This window comes from Phyllopteryx taeniolatus, chromosome 2 (genome assembly GCF_024500385.1).
Source record: "Phyllopteryx taeniolatus isolate TA_2022b chromosome 2, UOR_Ptae_1.2, whole genome shotgun sequence".
NCBI classification, from domain to species: domain Eukaryota; kingdom Metazoa; phylum Chordata; class Actinopteri; order Syngnathiformes; family Syngnathidae; genus Phyllopteryx; species Phyllopteryx taeniolatus.
Window position 1 is genome coordinate 631,451 of NC_084503.1, and position 23,102 is coordinate 654,552.

The following is a 23,102-nucleotide window of genomic DNA, read 5'->3' on the forward strand; positions in this document are numbered from 1 at the left end:
GAAGAAGCATCTAGTATCACTTGACTGCAAGGATCTATTCAGCTTTGGACAGGACGCTTACAGGTAAAACCCGTCATACGTTTGATTACATTTTGACATACTGTAGTTTACTGGGAATTATTGAGATCAGGATAACTCTGTGCTGGCATTGTAATGTTTGATTTTGGATCGTATTTCACACTCATAATTCCAGATGCTGACGAGTTTGCTGTGACTATTCTCAAAATATGAAATGAAAATGTTGGATTGACTGATTCTGTAGCTCGTTGACTTCTTCCACATCTGTGGTTGATTACTTGCCTGTGTTTGTAAGGAATGTTGTTACCAGCATAACTCAAACTGCAAAAAAGGATTTCTGGAAGGGTTCACGATTCACGCTTCAAGATTCAAGATTAACTAAAATGTGCCCATGCTTCAGCCACAGCAAAAAAAAAAAAAAAACATACAATGCAACGCGATAACAAGCATACAGTAGATATGCACACGCATATAATACAAGGTTTCAGAAAGGACAAAAGAAAAACATGGTGAAATAACAAGATAGATCCAAAATACATACAGACAGACTGTACATCACATCTAATGAAGGCAATAAAGTGCTAAAATTAGAATAAGTAAAAGTTACTAACCAGTGCAAAACAAACCAACGCTAGTCATCTGAACTGTAGCCTTACTGGAACTTATTTCAAATCTTGTTCACTACTTCACCGAGCAATTGTAGATGTGCCGCTCGGTCAAAACTCACTGGAGTTCTGCTTACCTTTTGACTTTCAACGTTGCGGATCATTGCCCAGCCGAGCTGCCAAGTCATGGGTGCAATCCTCGGTATGGTGGAGTGGCACTATGTCTAATAACCACACTGTTAAGTCTCACTGGGCGAAATTCACAACTGCCTGTTCATAGACACGACAGTTGATAAAAAGTTGTTGTTGTTGTTGTTGTGTAATGTCACTCAGTAGGTGACAATTATACAATCGATTAAAAAGTCAATCATTTCCATAAATGGTGCCCTTACAAAACACTGCAACTTTTCAAACTCTTGACTCTCGAAAAAGTTGTCTGTGTCCTTGAATCTTTCTCACAAGTAGAAGGAAGGCAAAGTCTCCCTAATCTATCAATGGTATTTGCCACTCAGCTGAGTTCTCTTGTGAATAAAATATTGAAATACTTGAGTTGCTTTTTCATGATCTCTTTTTAGGTGCCAGTCTGCTTCTCCTTGCCCTGTTCTGTCCGGTGGCCAGAGTCCGAGTGAGCAAACTCTACCTGGTGACGGGAAGAACTATCAGAAACAGAGCAGGTACCTCAGGACAGACGGACGGTTTTTGGTACGTGCTGGCTGGAACAGCAAGACCGCCAGCGTTGGCAGTGGACCATCCCTCACAGGTGACATTGAGTCGCAACGCCGGCTCACAAAGTCCAAGAGCATCAGTTGCCTGGACAACCGTCTCTCCATCTATAAGCCTCAAGCTAATGAGTATTGTGAAGGTCAAGACGCCCAGGAGCAAAAGGAGAACCAAGGGGGTGTTCCTCCATCGGAGGGACTGAACGGTCGACCCCTGAGTCGGAGTACACTGTCACTGGGGTCTCTCTCGAACCAAGGTCACAAGCGCACCCTTTCTGTCGGCAGGCCAGTAACGGGTGTTCTTCCCACCGCAGTCCGCAAAAAGATCTCGGAATGGGAATGCAGGAGGGTCTCTCTACCTAGGATGAGCTTGTGTTTGGATAAAAGGCCAGGACGAGAGCGCATCGGAGGCAGCGAGGGCTGCCCAAGCTTGCTCTCTTCCCCCTGCAGCGAGAAAGCATTTGACTTCAAGGCGATTCGCAGGATGAGCACAGCTTTTTCAGAATGCTCTTACACAGAGACCGAGGACGAGGAAGGCGCTTCCGACAAAGACGGCTTAGGCCGCTTCCAGAAAAGGATAAGTAAGACTGAGTCATCGGGGGCATTTGTGCGCTCCCTGTCTGCTCGTAAGGAGACCTCGGCGGTCCTCAACAGGATACAAAAGATAGAGCAAGCCCTGAAGGACAATCCTAGCCCACCTCCTCCGCGCTATCTGAGTAACTGCTACGCTTCAGACAAGACAAGACACAAATCTTTTGTGATTGGCGAGGACTTTGACAGCACGTGCACCAGCAAGCGCAGTAGTATTTGCTCTGTGGCCACGGAACCCGATACCGTGTTGCTGCCTGACAAGTTTGCAAAACACAGACAAAGGTTCAGCGTGGCTTCCGTCAGGTCTGTGAGCCCGGAACCGGCCGGCCGACAGACATCCGCTGGACCTCCCGTCAACCCCCTCCCGAAACCCAAGCGAACGTTTGAGTACGAGGCCAAACGAGAGCAGAAGGGCACGTTATCAGTGAATGGACTCCATCCAGCCTGTGAGTCTCCCCCACCCTTGCCCTCGACCCCCGCACCCAGCACCACGCGGGCGGTGATGTCGGTGGGCAGCGCCTCCAGCCCGACACGAGACAGGTGAGATGAGGATCTTTTAGCATTTGCGTTCCTATGCGCTCACATGCCCTTAAAGACCCTGTAAAGGGAATTCCGAGATTTGTTTCAAACGGGTGGGAAGACTGAGAACTGTAGTACTCAATTGTGGTGATATGACGTTAAACTGTGTTTCATCATTTCGCTTTTCCAGATTTTTGGGGGATGGCTAAAACAGTGTAGCTTGACGCACTTTGGCGTTCAATATGAGTCTCTCCTCTCCTCTCCTCCCCCGCTGTATGAGAACTTGAGCGGCTTTGTTTGCATCAACGATTGTCCGGCGTAACTGGAATGTGCAGTTAGTTAGCTAGCTATGCCTACACCCCGGAAATACTTTGCCCCGTCGGATAGGCCACTGGCGCGGCCGCTTTAGAGCGCCTCATTGTCCGCTGAAATGAAGAGATGAAAAGAAGGGGAAAAAGAGAAAAAGAAGTCTGACTTGATAGCCAGAATGTGGACCAGGTCTTGGGGCTGTTCCGGCCCCTCGAGAGTGCTTTTTTTTTCAGCCCCGAGTGCAGGAAAGTCACGGTGAGAAAGGCTGAAGCGGCAGGGGAGTCACAATTGACAGCTAGTGTGTGGACCGCGGCTTCGGGCTGGCATGACAGCTTGAGAGCGCCTCGTTGTTGCAGTTTGGAGAAGGCCCACGACGATCCAGTTGGATATATTGCGGCCACCGGAGGCTTTAAACGGATACATTTCCGTGGCTCAAAACATGTACTGCAGTTACAGTATGTGTAGGCATTAGTCAAGTGCTAGACGAAGTAGCATCCATTTTTCAAGTCGTAGTCGAGGGATTTGATTAAATATAATGCGCAATTAAATATAATGCGCAATTTCTTTTACATCATTCCAATTTGACAGGGTTATTAGCAACATTCTTCTCTGTGGTGCGTCTAATTTAGAAGACATTTATTTGTACTTTACAGGGACTTTCCGCTCGATTGATTTGATCTATTTGTTTACATTGATGTTATGGCATTTTTTTCATACGCTGCGATGCAACTAGTAGCTTGCAGCTTTTTAGCGTTTGGTTATAGATCTTACCATCAATACTGGTGGTTTTGTCAATTGCACTTATTCTCACTGACACTGCATTTGAAAATGTAGACATTTGTCAACTTAATTGAAACAAGCGGCACGGTTCATCCGGGAACAACCTGTGAAATCTGAGACTGGACTTTTTTCATTGATTTGGAACTTACCTCTGAGGATCAGAAGTTCTCTTTTGCGAGGGTGGGGCTTTTTCAGATTGTCCCTAATGTGAAATAGGGATGAAAATCGTTCATCCCTTGCACTATGTTTAACATTCCTGTGGTTTGACCAATTTCAGACCAAGCTTAAAAGCCACGAGCTTTCAGCAGTGCCATACTGTCCATGTAGATCCTAGCGCTAATGCACCAAGAACACAGCCATAATGCGAACATCAATGTGCAATCAATACTCAGAAATCGAAGTAAATATCCACATGACACTAATTACGGATTTGTCTGGTGAGTGTGTTTCATATTTGCCGATTAAGGCTTTTTTGAGGAATTTGCTGAATTTGTAAGTACTAAAAGTTGAGCCTTTGTCTGCCTTCCTCTGTGATTATTCACTTTTTCTATTTGCTTCTATCTGTACTTAGTAAGAATCCACCCTATTACAATCAGCCTAATTTGACTTTCCTATTCTTTAGAGAGCCTTGCGAATCAGAGGATGCTGCAAACGTCCCGTCGTCACAGCCCTCCTTGCCCACAGAGAATGGCACGCTAACCCCAGAGACGCAGCAGAGTCAACCCAATCCCAAAAGCACTTTAGAGGAGAATGCGTATGAGGACATAATAGGTAAGCATAGTCTCCATTTCCTCCTAATTACACTTTTGATTGAAACATCTTCTCATGAGCTCACCGCCTGTGGGAGGGGCCAAGGGGGTCGGCTGCGTACTGAGCTCGGTGGCGGCCCGAGGCAGGGTCCTCGGCGGTCCGTTCCCCGGCTACCGAAGCCGGCTGGAATGTCACCGCTCTGGCAGGGAAAGAGCCCGAGCCGGTGTGCGAGCTTGGGAGGGTCCGACTAGATATCGTCGGCCGTACCTCCGCACACAGCTTGGGCTCCTGTAGCAGTCCTCTTGAGCGGGGTTGGACTCTTTTCTACTGCGGAGTTGCCCATGGTGAGAGGCGTCGAGCAGGTGTGTGCATACTTATTGCCACCCCGACTCGGTGACTGTGTCTATACCCAAACGTATAGTGAGGGTCGGTCGGAAAGATCTGGCAGAGTCCCCCTGTCAGAAGGAGCTTCAACTCCTACCTCCGACAGAACTTCGCCCACGTCCTGGGGGAGGCAGGGGACATTGAGTTCAAGTGGACCACGTTCCGTGCCTCCATTTTTGAGGCGGATGACCGGAGCTGTGGCCGTAAGGTTGTCGATGCCAGTTGCGGCGGCAATACCCGAAGCTGTTGGTGCACACCTCCGTGGTGTCCCACCGGGAGGAGGTCCCGGGGATGACCCAGGACACGCCGGAGAGACTGTGTCTCCAAGGCTGGCCTGGGAACGCCTCGGGATGCCCCGGAATAGCTGGACGAAGTGACTGGGGACAGGGAAGTCTGGGCTTCCCTGCTTAAGCTTCCGGCCCCCGCGACCCGACGTTGTATAAGCAGAGGAAAATGGATGGATGAAACATATGTAAAATACATTGTAAGGGTATCTAATTGACAGTTGTTGAGTGTTATGTATAAAACAGAATACATCAGAAGAAGATAATGTGCTAGTCCTTGTCGGGTTTGTCCCTGCGCCAGCATCTGTGCTGTGTAGTGGTGTGACGCATACGGCAAACGTGTCGGCATGGAAGTGGTCTTTGAAGCCCTTTTTTGTTTTTGTTTGCAGTTTACATTGGACAATCAAACTAGAAGTGAATAACACTTTGCAATCAGTAACTTTGACTTTCTCTCTGCCTATGAAAACAAAAGTTGAAGATCTTACATGGATGTTGAGTAGTTTACTGTAAACTGCACTCAGTCATTACTTTTGAGATCATGTGTCCATGAAATGCTGGACATGTCGAAGCCAAATTCCTTTCCACAAGCAAATGCCCGCAGGCCTTCTGCCCATTCTCATTGTCAGCTCCCATGGGCATACTTAATGTGCTGGAAATGAGTGTCAGCGTGAGTAAAGCTTGGCGTGGAAGAGCATAAATACTGTGTCTCATGATGAAACTGTGATATGAAGTTCCGTTTAAAAAAAGAAAAACAAACAAAAAAAAGCTGCTTGCATGATAAATCCTCATTCAAATCCAAATAGGGGTGACATGTTTTGATACACATTATATCACAGGATTATATGATGGATTTTATTTGTTGTTCTTTTTGAATGACTGCTCAGTACTGTGCTCATCAGCAGTTCACTGAAGCTCCTAATGTGTTGTACTCTTCTAGAGTGCGTAAGAACATTGCAATTCCAACAAAGGGCCCGTTGTTTGCCAGGTTGTGTGGAGTTTGCAGCGCAGAGTGGCCATTTACCAATGTCTTTTTTTCCCCCCTCAAAAAAGACCATTTTCAAACATCAATGCTGTATTTTACAGGCCAGATGATCCATCTTTGAAGCATCTTTTGCTTAAAGGTCCTAAAGTGAAAATAAATGTCATGTAACTGACATACAAACACCACAAAGAAGAGTGTTGTTAACAACCCTGCCAAATTTGAATGTTAAAAATAAATTGCCAAGTATAAAAAAAAAAAAGAGCCTTCAAAATGGTGGACAAATCAAGATATTCTCTTCGCTCTTAAAAGCTGTTGGCATGTCTGCTGAATGCGCGGAAATCACACCCCGCTCAACTGTCAATTGTCAATCAAATACCACTTCTAAGACCTGGAAAAATGGATGATTCTTCATCGAGCATCTTTCTCATACCAACACAAAACTGTCCATTACATGATTGAGCCGCACAAATATATCCGCTTAAAGCCTCTGGAATAATTCCAGCCACCAGTAGGATCTATGGGAAGCCCCAGTCCATAAACTGGCTGTCAAGTCGGAAGTCTTTATTTTTTTATTATTTATTTATTTTTTTGTCATGTGTGTGCACTCTCGGCCGACAACGAGGCGCGCTAAAGTGGTGTCGACATTGCTAGCTAGCTAACCGCTCAAAGGTTCTTAAATTCTAGGGGTGAGATGCGAGTCAGGCTGCATTCCAAATTGTGTCATGTGGTGCTGTTCAGCCATGGCCAAAAAAAACAAACAAATATATATATATATATATATCAGGAAACCTGAAATGGTGAAATCAGTTGAACGCTATAGCTTTATACAACCCCAATTCCAATGAAGTTAGGACGTTGTGTTAAACATAAATAAAAACAGAAAACAATGATTTGCAAATTATGTTCAACCTATATTTCATTGAATACACTACAAAGACAAGATATGTAATGTTCAAACTGATAAAGTCTAAAAGCTTTGTAGGTGGAATTCTTTCCCATTCTTGCTCGACGTACAGCTTCAGCTGTTCAACAGTCCGGGGTCTACGTTGTCGTATTTTACACTTCATAACGCGCCACGCATTTTCAATGGGAGACAGGTCTGGACTGCAGACAGCCCAGTCTAGTACCCGCACTCTTTTACTACGGAGCCACGCTGTTGTAACACGTGCAGAATGTGGTTTGGCATTGTCTTGCTGAAATAAGAAGGGGCGTCCATGAAAAAGACGTCGCTTGGATGGCAGCATATGTTTCTACAAAATCTGTATGTACCTTTGAGAATAAGAATCATCTTTATTTGCCAAGTATGTCCAAAAACACACACAAGGAATTTGTCTCCGGTAGTTGGAGCCGCTCTAGTACGACAACAGTCAGTCAGTTTACAGAACACTTTGGAGACAGAAAGACATTGACAAAAAAAAAAAACAGTCACTGAGCAGTAAAGGGTTACTAGTTTTCTGGTAATGCCGGTACATTTTTTTTTTTTGACAATTGTGCAAAAAGATGCAGAGTCCTCTAGCACTTAGAGCAGTTGGAATGACTAATATTGCAATAGTCTGGCGCAATGAGCATTGTGCAAGGGGCGCCGAGACTTCAAGGAGTGGATGCGGTTTAAAGTGACGAGTAGTGCGATCATCTGGGACAATGTTGGTTGTGCAGATGTTACAGATACTCCTCAATCAGTGTGCAAATGGAGCAGATGCTACTCTGGCATGAGTGGCCAGTATTGGTCAACAACAGATATGCAAATAGTGCAGCGTGGCGAGACGACGACAGTGAGTGCACGAGTAATGTAGAATTGGCCCCACAGAAATGTGACAACGAACTCAAGTCAAAAAATTGTCAGCATGTTGTGATGGAATTGTAGGTCAGGTGTTTAAGAAGTCGATCGCAAGAGGGAAGAAGCCTTCACAGATGTGTAAGTTACCCATGCCATTGGCACTAACACAGTCCCATACCATCACAGATGCTGGCTTTTGAACTTTGCGCCCATAACAGTCCGGATGGTTCTTTTCCTCTTTGGCCCGGAGGACACGACGTCCACAATTTCCAAAAACAATTTGAAATGTGGACTCGTCGGACCACAGAAGACTTTTCCGCTTTGCGTCGGTCCATCTTGGATGAGCTCGGGCCCAGAGAAGCCGGCGGCGTTTCTGGGTGTTGTTGATAAATGGCTTTTGCTTTGCACAGTAGAGTTTCAAGTTGCACTTCCGGATGTAGCGCCGAACTGTATTTACTGACGTTGGTTTTCTGAAGTGTTCCTGAGCCCATGCGGCGATATCCTTTACACATTGATGTCGGTTTTTGATGCAATGCCGCCTGAGGGATCGAAGGTCACGGGATTTCACTGTTGGTTTTCGGCCCTGCCGCTTCCATGCAGTGATTTCTCCAGATTCTCTGAACCTTTTGATGACATTATGGACCGTAGATGTTGAAATCCCTCAATTCCTTGCAATTGTACGTTGAGGAACATTGTCCTTAAACTGTTGGACTATTTTCTCACGCACTTGTTCGCAAAGAGGTGAACCTCGCCCCATCTTTGCTTGGGAATGACGGAGCAATTCAGGGAAGCAATCACGGCACCCACCTGTTCCCAATGAGCCTGTTCCCCTGTGGGACGTTTGATGAGCGTTCCTCAACTTGATGACTTTGTCTTTTTTGCCACCTGTCCCAGCTTTTTTGGAACGTGTTGCAGCCATCAAATTCGAAGTCAATGATTATTTGCGAAAAACAATCAAGTTGATCAGTTTGAACATGAAATATCTTGTCTTTGTAGTGTATTCAATTCAATATCGGTTGTTGTCAGTCTTTGCATGTTATTAGTAACATGTATAATGTGTTCAGAAACAAATATTTGAATCCACTTTCAAGTGTCCTACAAGACACGTACAAGAAGGTCTCTGCTATTCTGGCCTGCGCTTCCTTAGAATGTAAATCAGTTGTGTTCCTGCTGTGGCTGAGACGGGAAGGCCAGACAAGTGTAATGTATTCATGACGTGTCAACTGGGAAAGCGTTGAAGCAGAAGATGAATCACCTACTTTACAACACCGATGCTATGATTGAGTTGATTTTAATGACACGCTAATGTGTTGGCGTCATTGACATGCATCTTGAAGGCTTTTAACTCGTGCTATTCAGCCTGTTATGGTGTTATCTTATCGATGCTATTGTCCGCCACCCAATGTGGTTTGTTAGTGAGATTCCAGTCAGAATGTGTTCAGGAAGGACAACCTAAATGTTGCGCGCACTGCTGCTAAATGTACTATTTTGTCATGCACAATTGGTTTCTACACTGTCGCGTGTCCATTTCATTGGGTGAGCTGATCCAGTCATCATAGTTTGTTCAGTGCCTCACCCTGGCTGGAGATTCCATTGTGTACACAGAGATGTTCAATCACAGAGTGGAGTTGAGGTGTGTCCACCCCGCTGCATTGGAGTGCAGTAAATAGTACCCTGCAGTACATTAGCTGCTTCGCAGACGTATAATTTTCCCAGCAGGCTCTCATTACACAACTGCTTCAGTTTAATGGAGTTGCTGCACAGCACGGGGCCGTGCAAGTCTTTCTTATTCTGCTTAACCCTGATGATACACACAAAAGGTCAGTCAGGAAAGTTGTTGTTTCTGCTCTCCACTCAATGTTGAAAAGTGAGCCATAAAATAACAGAAAATAGATGTGGAGGCAGCTTAACGGTAAACACACTCTACACACACTCATTGTTTGACATCCTCCTGAGTTCATGTGTTTCCCCTCTGGAAGTAGCTAAACACCTATTCGATAGCTATATTCTTTTCCTTTCCCTTGTAGGATAGCTTTACATTTTCAAGTTGAAAAGAAGTTAGCAACGGGCACTGGCCCGTCCTATTTTATTGTATCCATTTACAAGTTCAGAGGCTGAACTACTATATTACGGTGGAGCAGCAATTCCACGCAGGAGCTCTTCACCTTTTATGTAGCGCTTGAGGCTTAGGAACTCGTAGTAGTCTGGGTGATCCTACGATTCCCTTCGGTTATCTGCTTACAAGTTACGTTGAATGTTTCGAGAATGGAGAATACTGTCTAAGTGTATATCGATAAAATCAGTAAAATACAGCAGAGGCACTCGAGCCTCGGCTGCTACGGTTGTGAGAAGCCAGGACGTGTACATGACGTACTGCATATGACCTTTATGCAATCACCAGTACCGAGTTGTTGGCAAAATGCACTTGTGTTTTTCTTCCGAAATGTCGACTTGTCAACCGCGTAGGTCGTGTACCAAAGGCTACTTTCACACGGCAGTCTTTAAGAAACATTCTCATTCGCACAGTTTTTTTCTTGTTGTGCAGCTGTTCAAGTTGCAAACCTATATCGGCTACAGCTGACGTCTGCGGAACAGACGCGCATATAAAAAAGCAACACAATGTCTTACTGGACTGCTTACTTTATGTATTGATCCTTCATACCGATGTTGCATTGCTAAATAGACAGTCCGTATCTCATTTAGGAGCACATGTCGAAGCGTCCCTTATTCGATGTGGAAAAGGCGCTGACATCGCCAATACATCTTTTTGATGGAATGATCCGCATTGGCTTTGTGAATGTGCATAGCAATGTCTTTGTCGATTTCTGGCTGACAAAATCCAGACTCTGCCGTCAAGGTTCTCGAGCTGGATAGATACAGTAGCTCGACAGATAAATATCCATCCATCCATCCATTCGCTGAGCCGCTTCTCCTCACGCGGGTCGCGGGCGTGCCGGAGCCTATCCCGGCTATCGTCGGGCAGGAGGCGGGGTACGCCCTGAACTGCTTGCCAGCCAATCGCAGGGCACATACCAGCAAACAACCATTTGCACTCACAATACAGGAAATTTAGGGCAATCTTCAATGAACCTAGCACGCATGTTTTTGGGATGCGGGAGGAAAGCGGAGTGCCCGGAGAAAAGCCACGCAAACATGCAAACTCCACACAGGCGGGGCCGGGGATTGAACCCGGTCCTCAGAAGTGTGAGGCAGATGCTCTAACCAGTCGGGCGCCGATAGATAAATAGATACATACATATATATATATATCTATATATATATATATATATATACTGTATGTCTCTTTTAACTTGGTGATATTTCATATTCACTCAATTTCAGCTAGATTTGTTTTGACCTCAACCCCTACGAGAAATGTCTTATTGCCAACTGTGTCTTGTTACCGAGTTGGTGTTAAGCAGGTAATGTACACTGGGTTTGAGTTCCAAAAACAACACGTTGAGAGCTTTCAGAGTCAACCCAAACAATCAAAGCTGCGGCTCGGTAAGCTAAACAATGAGCGTAGCTGTACAATACTAACCATACTGTGAAGTGAAGTGAAAATTGAGACGGTGGTTAGAATGCAATTATCGTTGTTTCCATCAATGGCCCGTTCTTTCGTTGCAATATCAACGTTGTATGCGCAAGGAGCTCGTTTAATTGCTGGACAAACATCTGATTTGCCATCTCACAGGAAAGGAAATGACTTATCCAAATGTCTTATCAAACAAAGAAATCTGGATGAAGATGAGTCTCGTCTTCCTCAGCGGAGCAGACGGTTTGCACGCCTGGACGGTGACTCATCGGCTTCGGCTCGGCTCACTGGGTTCTGTTGGGCCCGGTGCCAACAGCGACTGTTTTGAAAAAGCGAGAGCCGACTGGGAATGACCTTTGACTTACCTTTCTTTTAGTAAAATCCTCCGGTGCTTCCGACACCTCTTTGCTGTTCTTTTGACCGCACGGTTTGCTCTCTCTTTTGGACTCCTTCCCCGAGTCGGTTTATTGTAATTGAAGATACACTGAACCTAAACATCCCGTCCGCAGAGAAGGAGAACCCATACGAAGATGTTGACCTAAAACGGAGGAGTTTGGGTCGGAAAACTTGTCATTTGGAGAGCAGCAGATCTTGGACTGCCTTGGATCGGAAGCACAACTCTCCACCTCAGGTAAGCCCAAGGCTGAACGCCCCGAAACTAAATCACAGAACCATTCAAATTTGAGAGGATTTTTCTTTTGCTGTATGTCATTTTTAAATAATCTCCAAAATGGTTGCTCCCACGCCTACGGGATACTGCGGACCGGGCTCCGAGCGCACGATATGCCGCCCTCCATTCATATACAGTCGTGGATTACGTACCTTGCTTAAACCAAGATATGTGGAACAATTCCTAACTTCTGCCACTCAGTACCAACACGCTCTTATCGTTACCATCCCTCATTTTGGCTGCATTTAATCGTAGCTCAGTGTTTATGTTGTTAGGTAGCTGACGTTTTCTTCCAGCTAGGGAACGTTTCAGGCGGACAGAGGCAGCACAACTGTCCTCGCTTTGAATTGGAATTCGAGAAGCGAGCTGTTGTGTCATGTGCACGTGTTAAGAGGAAAGCCAAGGTGCTCCTGGCAAACTCACTGAGTGGATGCGCATTAGCATTGGAAAGCCAATTAGGACCCATTAGAGAGGGAGGAGCAAAGAGAGGATTCTATATATCGTATTAGTACGCAACGTGTTCACAAAAGTCCATTTTTGTTCATGTGGTGCATTCCATTTCATGTAAAAGTCCCAGAAATAAGTCCAAGGTCCATTTTGTGTATTTGTAGTTTTCACTTTGGTTTGGGCTGGTTTACTCCAGGAAAGAAAATGCATACAGTACATGCTGTTTATGTGTATGGAGAGGTGCTTCTGTATCAAAATGTGTTGTCTTACAACATGTTGGCGTTCTACATTCAATCCATTTCTTTTTTTGCCGTGGCTCAACATTGAATGCTTTCGTCATAGACTTTCCCCAAAAGTGTTTTGCTTCTCTTTCACAGCAATTGCATTCCAATGTACAAAACATTGAAATTGATCTCGCCCAGCTGAGTGCTCAGCACTCCTAAATCTCCGATCCAAGAATCGCCCCCGTTTATGGGGTTGTCACCTTGAAGAATACATACAGAATGTCTACTGTAATATTAAAAGGTTTAAAAGTATAGATTTTGAATCCTTATCCTTCAAATAATCTCGTATAAAAATCTCAAGTCTCATCGCTGTAATAAATGGTGGCTAATATTGCAGTGAATAGACTTGGCTAGTTGCAATTTGAAAGTACTCCTCATTTGATATTCTGCCCCGTGTTTAGTTGCCGTCCAAACCCAGCAGTCAGTCCCTTCGCATCATGAGCACCGCCGACCGGAAGAGTCAGCGGGTGTCGCAGTTGTCCAAACGCCACAGCCACCATGAAACGCTGCTCCTCCCCCACGCGGCTGTATCGGCTTCCTCTTGTGGCCTGCTGGATGATAGCCTTTGCAGAACCGGCGATAACCTGGGCTCGCACAGGCATTGGCGGATTCCCAAGGTACACATCGCCGGATCCAACACAAACATCTCCGCTCAGCCCTTGCCGAGCTCGACTCGTGTTCCCTTCCGGGCTTGTAGGATTCTTCGAATGCTTTGGTTTTGCGCAGCGGTTTCCAAAGAGCGAGGCACGCCAGATGACTCAGTGGAAGGCACAGAGGCATGACAAAAATGCAGGAAAAAATACATGTATTCATTGAAAAATATAACCTGCGTAGCTTCTACACATCAGGTAGATGTTCAAGGCAAGACGGCTTGAGAGAGGAGAGGAGAAGAGAGAGAGAGAGAGAGAGAGAGAGAGAGAGAGAGAGCAGAGCGGAGCGGAGCGGAGTTAGCGAGTCAGCCGAAACCAATTCCACTGTTGCGCAGTGTGCGGGCCTCGGCAACTAGTTTTCATTAGTGGCCAACTGTCAGACACTAGTTTTGCTGAATTTCAAAATTGGAGTCGTCCGTGAACAGTGTTTGCCATGTCGCCGCAGTAACGGCCAATCAAAAATAACGTCTGCTTTCTCAACCAAAATATACCTTTCCGGTCATTAGCTCGAATTCATCCGGCTGCAGCCATTGCCAAAGCCGTACCAATAGAATACAAGTCCAATACAGTGTACATATAATACTTAACTGTATTTATGATTTCATAATGATGTACATGTGGATCGCCAAATGCACAAGTTTGTGTGCAGCGCAACAGAAATTATGTTTCCGTGCATGAAGCAACATCCAGCCGTAACGATACAGTATACACAGTATACAGTATATATATATATATATATATATAGTGTTTTACAATGACGACTTCTTTCCAACTATATTATTTTGACGACTATATTTATAATTGAATATGTACCTGCGGATGAGAAAAATATGCGCACTCTCCTTTTTATTTGCCGCCCGTTTCGTCTCTTTGTATTATTATAGCTACAGGGGCCGGGGCAAACCGCTTCTTCCTTGACAATTGCGCCATGCTATTTGTGGATCAATAATAATACTCATCAAAAAAACCTCAAAACATTGTTTCTCGTTAAGAACGCCGAGTGTGGCAGTTTTTCCGTTGGAGCGAGTTGGTAAATATGTGCGAGAGTCAATCGCTTGACGTGCAGCAGGGGAGTTGCTGACTGTATTATTATCATTTTCTATTTATTTTTTTTTTTTTGCTGTTTCAAAAATAGCGTTATACTGTAAATCCCGATCATTGGCGGGGGATGGGGACCGAACGCTCCCGTGAACCACAAATAATGAACGCCCCTCAGCCCGCAATGTTTAGAACTGTCTATATTAAGAGTTGAATCCATAAATACATCCCAACCTATGATCCCAAAACACTTATATCATTTCCAACTCATCTTAAATTACCTTAAAAATGATGCTGATGTGCATGTCGCCAGCTTGCAGCTTGTAATAGTAGCAGAAGGCCAGCCCTGAAAACAGCTTGATTTTGGAAAGAAAGGAAAAAAAAAAAGCGATAGAATTCTTGATCCTTGGGGTATTACGTTGATGATAGCATGCCAATGACTGAACATGTTATGAACACACCTGGGTTTTAAATTGTGGGGGGGGGGAAGCATCATACGTCTCGTCAATTCATGTAAACACTGCATGAATCCCTAAAACAAAAGACAAAAGACATTCGGTGACAGCTCAAGTTGGGTATTAACAGCCGTATTATCTTCAAGCATAACTGATACTTTGATTAGCTGTTGCTCGTGACTCTGCTCCACTTCTTCTTCTTTTCTTTTTTTTTTTAATTTGCTGCGATTCAACTGCAGATAGTGTGTTCTGTTTACAGCTGGTCCAGAGAATCAACTCAATCTACTGCAGCAAACGCGGAAAGAAGAGACTTAAAAAGCTGTCCATGAGCAATCTCGACACCTCATCTTTGAGAGGTAGAATATTTCCCACCAAATACATCTAGCAGTGTACATCTTCCCATTGCCCAAACAGACGTTTGTGAAATTGCCCTTTGCGCCCTCGAAAAGCTTTTTTTGTCTGCCCCCCAGATGACAACAGCGAGAGTGAGAGCGACTCTGACGACAGGTTCAAAGGTGAGTGAGCACATCGGCGGTTTCCATGGCCAAGGTGCCTTTCCCATGTCACTTTTGTTTTGATGAAGGGACCTGTCTTGACCTTACACATTTTGGCTCTGTTTGGGACGTTCATAGTTAATGCGACTTCGGTAACAAAAGAAAGGTTTCTGAATGTTTACAGTATGTCAGTGCGAGTTAAAAAGTGTATTTGAAGAAACGATGATGAGACATTTGCATTTGTTGATTTCCTGCTCCGTGATCAATTTTGTATTTTTTCAGCTCACACGCAAAGGCTGTTGAAATTGCAGTCCATCCTTCGACAGGCGCCCAGCTACCGCACGCTGGAGCTGCAGCTGATTGAGTGGCAGGAGAGAGAACTCTTTGAGTATTTTGTAGTTGTGTCTTTGAAAAAAAAGCAGAGCAAGAACTCCTACTCCCCCGAGGTCACTTACCAGTTCCCTAAGGTGAGGGCGTGACCATCGGAACTGAAACATATTTTACGCTTGGCGTGACACGAATTTGAAGGGAATTGTTTTATTTTCTCTTGTGTAAGGTCTGACAAAAATCAACCTAGGGTCTCACCTCGGGACGGATTTATTACTATGTTCCCGAACAGTAGACGCTAAATTGCGTGTTCACTCATTCGGACAGATTGCGGGCGCTGTTGGCAACAGGTGTAAAAGTGGTGGAGATTTTTGCGCTGACGCTTTTCACCATGGAACATTTGGGGGAGCACCACAAGTGATGGAAGGAGAAGTGTTAGTGGAAAACAAACAAATATACAGCTAAGTTGCAGAAAAGAAATCTTTTGCTCCGATTATTTGGGGGAAGCCAGCAATCACATAAAAGCCACGTTTTGTCTGATTTAACCCGTCCCGAGTGGGTGGCAATTGTATTTATGTGCCCACCCTATGTAATATTGCATTTCAAGTCTGAGACAGTACACCCAGAAAACCGCTCTTGGAGAAGCTAGCACTATTTGTCACAGCGCGAGGAAATGCAGAGTTGAAAGGAGATTTGTCATTACTGATATTGCAAGAGTCCGTCTTGTGACTGGCCCCCCAAGTCAGCCCGGCCCGGCTTACATCATTCAGAATTGCACTGCTGAATGGACAATATACATTAGATCTGTATAGCTCTAGCAGTACGTGTAGGTGTGCTACTAAAAGATGAAGTCACACAGAGATCTTTGCGGTTGGAGTGATCTGAATGCCTTCTCTTTTCCTCCTCTCCTCCAGCTCGAGAGGCTCACCAAACAGATGCGAGAGGCAGAACAGAGGCTCAAAGCTATTCCTCAGTTCTGTTTCCCCGATGCAAAAGACTGGAACCCTGTGTCCGAGTATTCCAGGTATAGCCCAGCATCCTACCGTTAACACATCGTCGACCTCTATCAGTAAGCATTATATCGCGTTCTGGTGTCACACATGCTCTCCTAGGATTGTCAACAGTCTGGCCTTTGACTAACCTGAAGCTGCTATATTTTCACCCAAAAGATTTTCTGACCATAATTTCAAAGCTGTTACGAGATTCGGACCCTCGATTTTGAGTATGACCGTGTGTCAGTTTTCTCCATAATACAATGCATCACTGTACCTATGCAGCCCAACTTCCATGTGACAATTGTTGTTCTATGCACAGTGAGACCTTCTCTTTCATGTTGACCGGAGAAGACGGCAGCAGGAGGTTCGGCTACTGCAGACGCCTGCTGGTCAGCTCCCCGCCTTGCCTCTCTCCGCGCTTCTGCCTCCTTTGTTGTGACAGACCTTTTCTTTTGCGCATGAGACAGGTTTTCCAATGACGCCATCGGCGATTTTACGGGCTCGGAGCAAAATCAACATATGCGCTCGGTGTGACAAAACACAAATCACGTAGCTCAAAAATGATATTATCAAGGAAAGCAGCTTCAATATCCTTGATCTCCAGCCTAAGCTCCATATACAGTACTAGTATACTTCATATCCTCACGAATGAGACAATTTAGTGCACCAGTCTTCCGACTTGTCTTACGAGGAACCCTTTTTTCCACATTGGGCTGGATATCCTTAATAGAAAATAAATGCTCAAACCCTTTCCATAAAGCCGTTTCAGGGTTTAGTTGATATCAAGGATATCCATGTACTAGTACACTCATTGCCTCCCTTAGTAGGACAACTTTGGCATACTAGTATGACAACAGTAAGTATGTTACTCGTGAGGCAAATCTGTGTACTAGTTGACAACTGCATGCTACAAGTACCTCGAGTGACATTATAAAATTCTACAAGTTGACATCGAATTCTTCATCAAGGATATCCAATACATGTTAAAACTGCATTCCATATTTTCGATTTCGGTCGGATGTTCTGGTGCCAAAGCAATCGAATTACTGAAAGGAAAAGTGATCCAAGTACGGTGGCCCTGAAGTGCAAAACACAACAGTAAATAACTAAACACGACGAGTTCAAAAACACAACCACAAATAACTCAACAAAAAAAAAAAAAATCACAACAGCAAATGACAAAACATAATGAAATTAAGCTACCGGAAGAGGTAGGTACTGGTGGGGGGGGGGGGGAGATAAGACTCATCGCTGATTGGACAAGAGGGAGGACTTCATTGGATGCTTTGACCAGGAAGTTGTTCCGCGTCTGATTCTGCTGTGTGTTTTTTTTTTATTTGTATTTTTTTTTAAATGAGCGTTACCAGTGATTCAAACGTAGCCGCTGCTATCAAATAATATTTTGACTCGGCACGTGATTTTGTGGCTCTGCGTTATATAACTACGGCGCCGCACCCACACTGCCCACCATGTCAAGTATTGGGAGACGAGTGCCCGGGCCGCTAACTCAGCGGCGGGCGAGCGCCCTCTTTTTCCGACTGGGAAGTGGGCTTTGTTAACGTACATCCGCACAAAACCCAACTTGCTCCCGTAACATATCAAATGAGGTGATCCCGGATAGATAGGCTCACGACTAATCGCGACATTCAAATAACGCATTGAAAAGAGGTTGGGCTGCACAGATGGCGCCGTCCAATCAAGTCGTCTCGCTCGTCCAATCAGCGAGGAATCTTAACTCCCTCACCATAACCTATTCTGATTCTGATTCTGACCTCTACCTGTAGGTTCGCCCAATCAGTGATGAGTTTTATCCCCGACCAGTACCTACCTTTTCCGGTAGCTTAATTTCATTGATTTTTTTTCCATTCGATGTTGTGATGAGTTATTTGCCCGGCACGGTTAGCACATCTGCCTCACCGTTCTGGGGACCGGGGTTCAAATCCTGGCCCCGCCGGTGTGCCCGCCTCCCACATCCCAAAAACATACGTGGTTGGTTGATTGAAGACTCTAAATTGCCCGTAGGTGTGAATGTGAGTGCGAATGGTTGTTTGTTTCTATGTGCCCTGCGATTGGCTGGCGACCGGTTCCGGGTGTACCCAGCCTCCCGCCCGAAGATAACTGGCGGCCCGCGACCCGCGTGAGGAAAATGGATGGATGGATTAGTTATTTGTTGTTGTTTTTTTCTCAGTACATGCTTGATCTGGACTACACGCCCCCCTCATTCAGACTTTTGAAAAGAGATCAATAGCGAAGAAGCAATAGTAGAATGTGTCATAAAGTAGCAAAGATGCTGCTGAATTTGGCCTGACGGAGCCGTCTCGTTTCTGCCAAGTCTGGTTCCGCTCAAGGCTTCTTCTCGCTGGCGCATGGGGAGTTTTTACTTGCTGTCGCTTGTGACAGATTAGCGGAGTCTCTTCAAATTTTTGGGAGCATCCATCCATCCATCCATCCATCCATCCATTTTCTGTCGCGCTTCTCCTCACGCGGGTCGCGGGCGTGCTGGAACCTATCCCAGCTGTCATCGGGGAGGAGGCGGGGTCCACCCTGAACTGCTTGCCAGCCAATCGCAGAAATTTAGGAGCATATAAAAGTGAAAGGCAAAACCAACACAAACCATGAAAGATCTTGACTTTGTAATTTTAGGACGTTTCTTCTTCATAATGAGGCCGCAGAGCTTTTTGAACTTTCCCCCCCCCCCCCCCCCCCCCGAGCTACCCAGTTTAAATGAAATTAAATAAATTGCGGGTGCTCAGCATCACTCTGCGGCATTTGCAATTCGGTCAATCTCAGAACGTTTACGTACATTTTCCAAGGGTCAATATCGTGAATTTCTCCACTCGTACTTAGCCTAGATGAATGTGGAAGACTCTGATAAAGATATAAGAAGAGGTGAGCCGCTCTCCTTCTGTGGCTTTTGTTTCCGTCCAGCAAGTTGGCAGCAAGCAAGCATTCCTGAGCACTTGAATCAAGCTCCACACAGTTGATTTAATCCTCCATTTGGAAAGGCGGAGGAGAAACAACAGAAAGTGGTATACCTAATATGGACAAGAGGTTTGAGTGTCTCGAGGAACATCTCGGCGCGCGAGTGTACGTTAGGAAGATCGGTAGCATCGGCGGACGCCGATAAAGCATCTGTGTTTAGGAAGCGGCTCGCCTCAAATAGAGACAATATTCATGGCCGTTATTTTGAGACGAATCCCCCATCTTCGAGGCATCCTACTACTCTACTACCTTCTTTAGCTCCTCAAACCACAGCCCACCCCTTTCAAGTCTGTCCTCGCCGCTGCTCCATTTGCTCGTTTCTTTTCTCTTGCAGCCAAGTGGGAAAGGAGCTCGCCTACCAGAAGTCTACTGTGTCATCAGCAGGCTCGGCTGTTTTGACTTGTTCTCCACCGTGAGTTCATACGAACGCACTCAAGCGCACGTAGCCGACATAAGCGACAAAACTGCATGCGATTCAATTTCACCTTCACCTGGAGTTCTGTCCGTTAAACTTCAACATGTTTTTCTTGTTTCTTTGAGTATCTGATTTTCCCAAGTTTTTGTTTGCGCTTTTGACCAAAACAAAAGCAAAATAAGATACAAACTTAAACAGATGCTTCTCGAGGTACACAAAAGTCTGAGAAATACTGCAGGAATAAGAATGTTCACTCTTGATTCATCTCGTGCATCTTAAGAATGTAATCCTAATCATAATATTTTCCTCTATATCTCACCACAGTATGATGCACAATCATAAACAGATCTGGATCTGTTTAGCTTGTGCAGTTGTAACTAATGTGGGCTCTACTATGCGTCATTTAAATATATGCAATATGCAAATACCTGCATGTAAATATCTCTTCTTTGTTGAATTTGAAGCATCCTTTTGTGACGCATGTGGCCAAGCGATTGAAGCCTTTCAACTGTGAACTGTAGACTAAGCACCCTTGTTGTTCTACCCGAGATACAAACTCTTTCTGAGTGAACGAGTCAAAGACTCGAGTTGACCTTGTTTAGTATAATTGACCGAATTTCCTTTTCATGTTACAGAGCGGTGCGGTAGCTCTGAAGCACCTACTGCCGTGATTACAGATGACATAATGAATAAAACATATATCTATATCTATATCTATATATACATATATATACAATATTTACCCAACAAAATGTTATCGCTGGAGATGCGTTCCACTCACCCGCAAAAGGTGAAAATACACACTATACAGACCGTACTTTTTTCCTACTGTATATAGGTTGACCCATCCTACACGCTTTAAAAACATTTCAACTTACTTTTTAAAGCTTAGCGCCTATTAAAGGAAAACAAGGAGACTCTCGCTTGCGCAGCTCTCCAAATAAGAGGCTAGGTGTGCTTGCTTCAAGCTGTTTAAGTGACTATAATACTGGCATATAAAAAACAAGAGAAATTGTATGTTACACCGCCAAAATGTTCAACCAAACCATGTAAAAACAAAAGTGCGCTATCTTCATTCCATCCATCCATTTTGCGTACCGCTTCTCCTCACGAGGTTCGCGGGCGTGCTGGAGCCTAGCCCAGCTGACTCTGGGCGGGAGGCCCGCTACACCCTAAACTGGTCGCCAGCCAAAACCCACGCAGGCACGGCGAGAACATGCAAACTCCACACAGGCGAGACTGGATTTGAACTCGCATCCAATTTGAAATGCCATAGACGGGCTAGTGGAAATTAGCAGCAGTGTTACTGTAGTTATTAACCATCAAACAACTGCTTCTTTATCACACACAGCACAGCAACACAAAAAGAACATACAACATTACTCACAGGCATATAGTCTCTCCTCCTCCTCCTCCTTCTTCTTCTTCTATTATGCTGTATGTCTCTCAATAAACCTCAGTGCTGCCTGGCTTGTTGCGACACAGGGTGGTACTACATAGAAGGCGCACATCTTAGTACTGTAAAAACCCATTGCAGAAAAAAATGACGATTGATGACTGAATAATTGAAAATCTGCGATGTAGTGGAGATTCCTTACAATACTGAAAACGTAATGTATAGCGACAACAGTATTGTAATTTTGAAAGTGCTGTAGGCTTAAAGTGTAGAGTATATTCAAAGAGAAATGCACACGCTTTTCCTCACCGTTGTTTAGATCTTGGATGAGGTGGAGCGGCGACGAGGCGTATCAGCAGCGCTGGTCTATCCCTTCATGAGGAGCCTGATGGAGTCGCCCTTTCCTGCCCCCGGAAAGCTCATCAAAGTCAAGACCTTTCTGCCTGGTGCAGGAAATGAGGTCAGCGCACGACCCCGCCCGCGTTCCCACTTTCATCCCACCCATTCAATGCTTCTAGTGCTTCTCTTTTGATGGGAAACTTGGCGAAAGCCTCTTGTAGTTTCTCATTGGGGATGTTAAGTGGGTCCGTACACTCAAAAGTCAACTCCGTGTTCAGATCATCGAGCTGAGGCGGCCCGCCGACTCCAGACTGGAGCACGTGGACTTCGATAGTCTGTTCGCTTGCCTGGGCGTTCGCCAGGTCGTTCGGGTCTTTGCCTCGCTGCTGCTGGAGCGCAGGGTCATATTTGTGGCTGAGAAACTCAGGTGAGGCTCCCTGACCTACTTCGCAAACACACTCGCGCCATTTCAGGGACAAAACTATGGCGACACAGGTGAGAAGATTTGTCGTCATCTGTATAATAGAATCACTTCAAAGAAAAGCAAGAAAACCTTTGCGGCATCCGGTATGGAGGAATGTCGAACTCGGAGAAATGCGATATGAAGTTATCGGTGACTTATGATACTAATCGCCAATCGCTCGACTTTATGTATTGTATTGTATTTGATTGCTGTTAATAAGTAAGTTATAGATTGGGCGTAATTATTCACATTCATACCTCGCGATATGTATATTTTAGCTGTAAGACACGTGAAAGTGAGAAATAACCGTAAGATGTTTGTGAGCTATACCTGTATGTTTTTAAAATATATTACAAGCCTCTTTCAATGGATGCACATCAAACGTTCTCAATGTCTTCAGTGATTAGAATGCTTCTATAGAAGTTACCCGGGTCCTTCAGAATGGTGAAAAAGCGATTCAAGTGTCATTTGATCGCTAATATAACTTCTTCCAGTATTTTGTCCTCCACTTGATGTCATTTTTTTTTTTAGCCCGAGATACTCATACTATACCCTCCAATGAAAATTCCCTTTGGTCTGTGAAGAAATGATAGTAGCTAGTTAGCATAATCCAATCCAGCTTTATTGATAGAGCGCTTTAAGAATAACACAGCGAAACATTAAAAACATAGCAGGGAACAATACATGTAAATGAATAAAATATCAGAGATATAAGACGGCTATGAAACAATAAGTCAAAAATCAATAAAAAAGAGTAAAAAAAAACAAAATAATGTAACCATTAAAAGATCAAAATCAGCATCTCAACCTGGGGTAAAAGCCATGGGGAAAAAAAGTATCTTTTAAAAACAGAAAATGAAATGAAAGTCAAAGGTGACGACTCTAAATTGCCCG

The 23,102-nt window shown here is 44.8% G+C and overlaps 1 protein-coding gene across 6 annotated transcripts in view; it reads left to right on the forward strand.

Annotated features, from left to right (window-relative positions):
- The window catches only part of dennd2b (DENN domain containing 2B), a 55,587-nt gene that overhangs the window by 20,348 nt on the left and 12,137 nt on the right, over window positions 1–23,102 (forward strand). For 3 of the 6 annotated variants that reach the window (XM_061750717.1, XM_061750707.1, XM_061750724.1), the window contains exons 3-14: window positions 1,199–2,473; window positions 4,164–4,312; window positions 11,763–11,884; window positions 13,056–13,271; window positions 15,057–15,153; window positions 15,268–15,312; window positions 15,574–15,758; window positions 16,533–16,642; window positions 16,933–17,002; window positions 19,930–20,007; window positions 21,726–21,866; window positions 22,024–22,172. In XM_061750717.1, the coding sequence (XP_061606701.1) occupies window positions 1,199–2,473; window positions 4,164–4,312; window positions 11,763–11,884; window positions 13,056–13,271; window positions 15,057–15,153; window positions 15,268–15,312; window positions 15,574–15,758; window positions 16,533–16,642; window positions 16,933–17,002; window positions 19,930–20,007; window positions 21,726–21,866; window positions 22,024–22,172 (2,637 nt within the window). The remainder of the gene's footprint in view (window positions 1–1,198; window positions 2,474–4,163; window positions 4,313–11,762; window positions 11,885–13,055; window positions 13,272–15,056; window positions 15,154–15,267; window positions 15,313–15,573; window positions 15,759–16,532; window positions 16,643–16,932; window positions 17,003–19,929; window positions 20,008–21,725; window positions 21,867–22,023; window positions 22,173–23,102) is intronic. The other 3 variants (XM_061750741.1, XM_061750732.1, XM_061750749.1) reach the window with 1 other exon arrangement.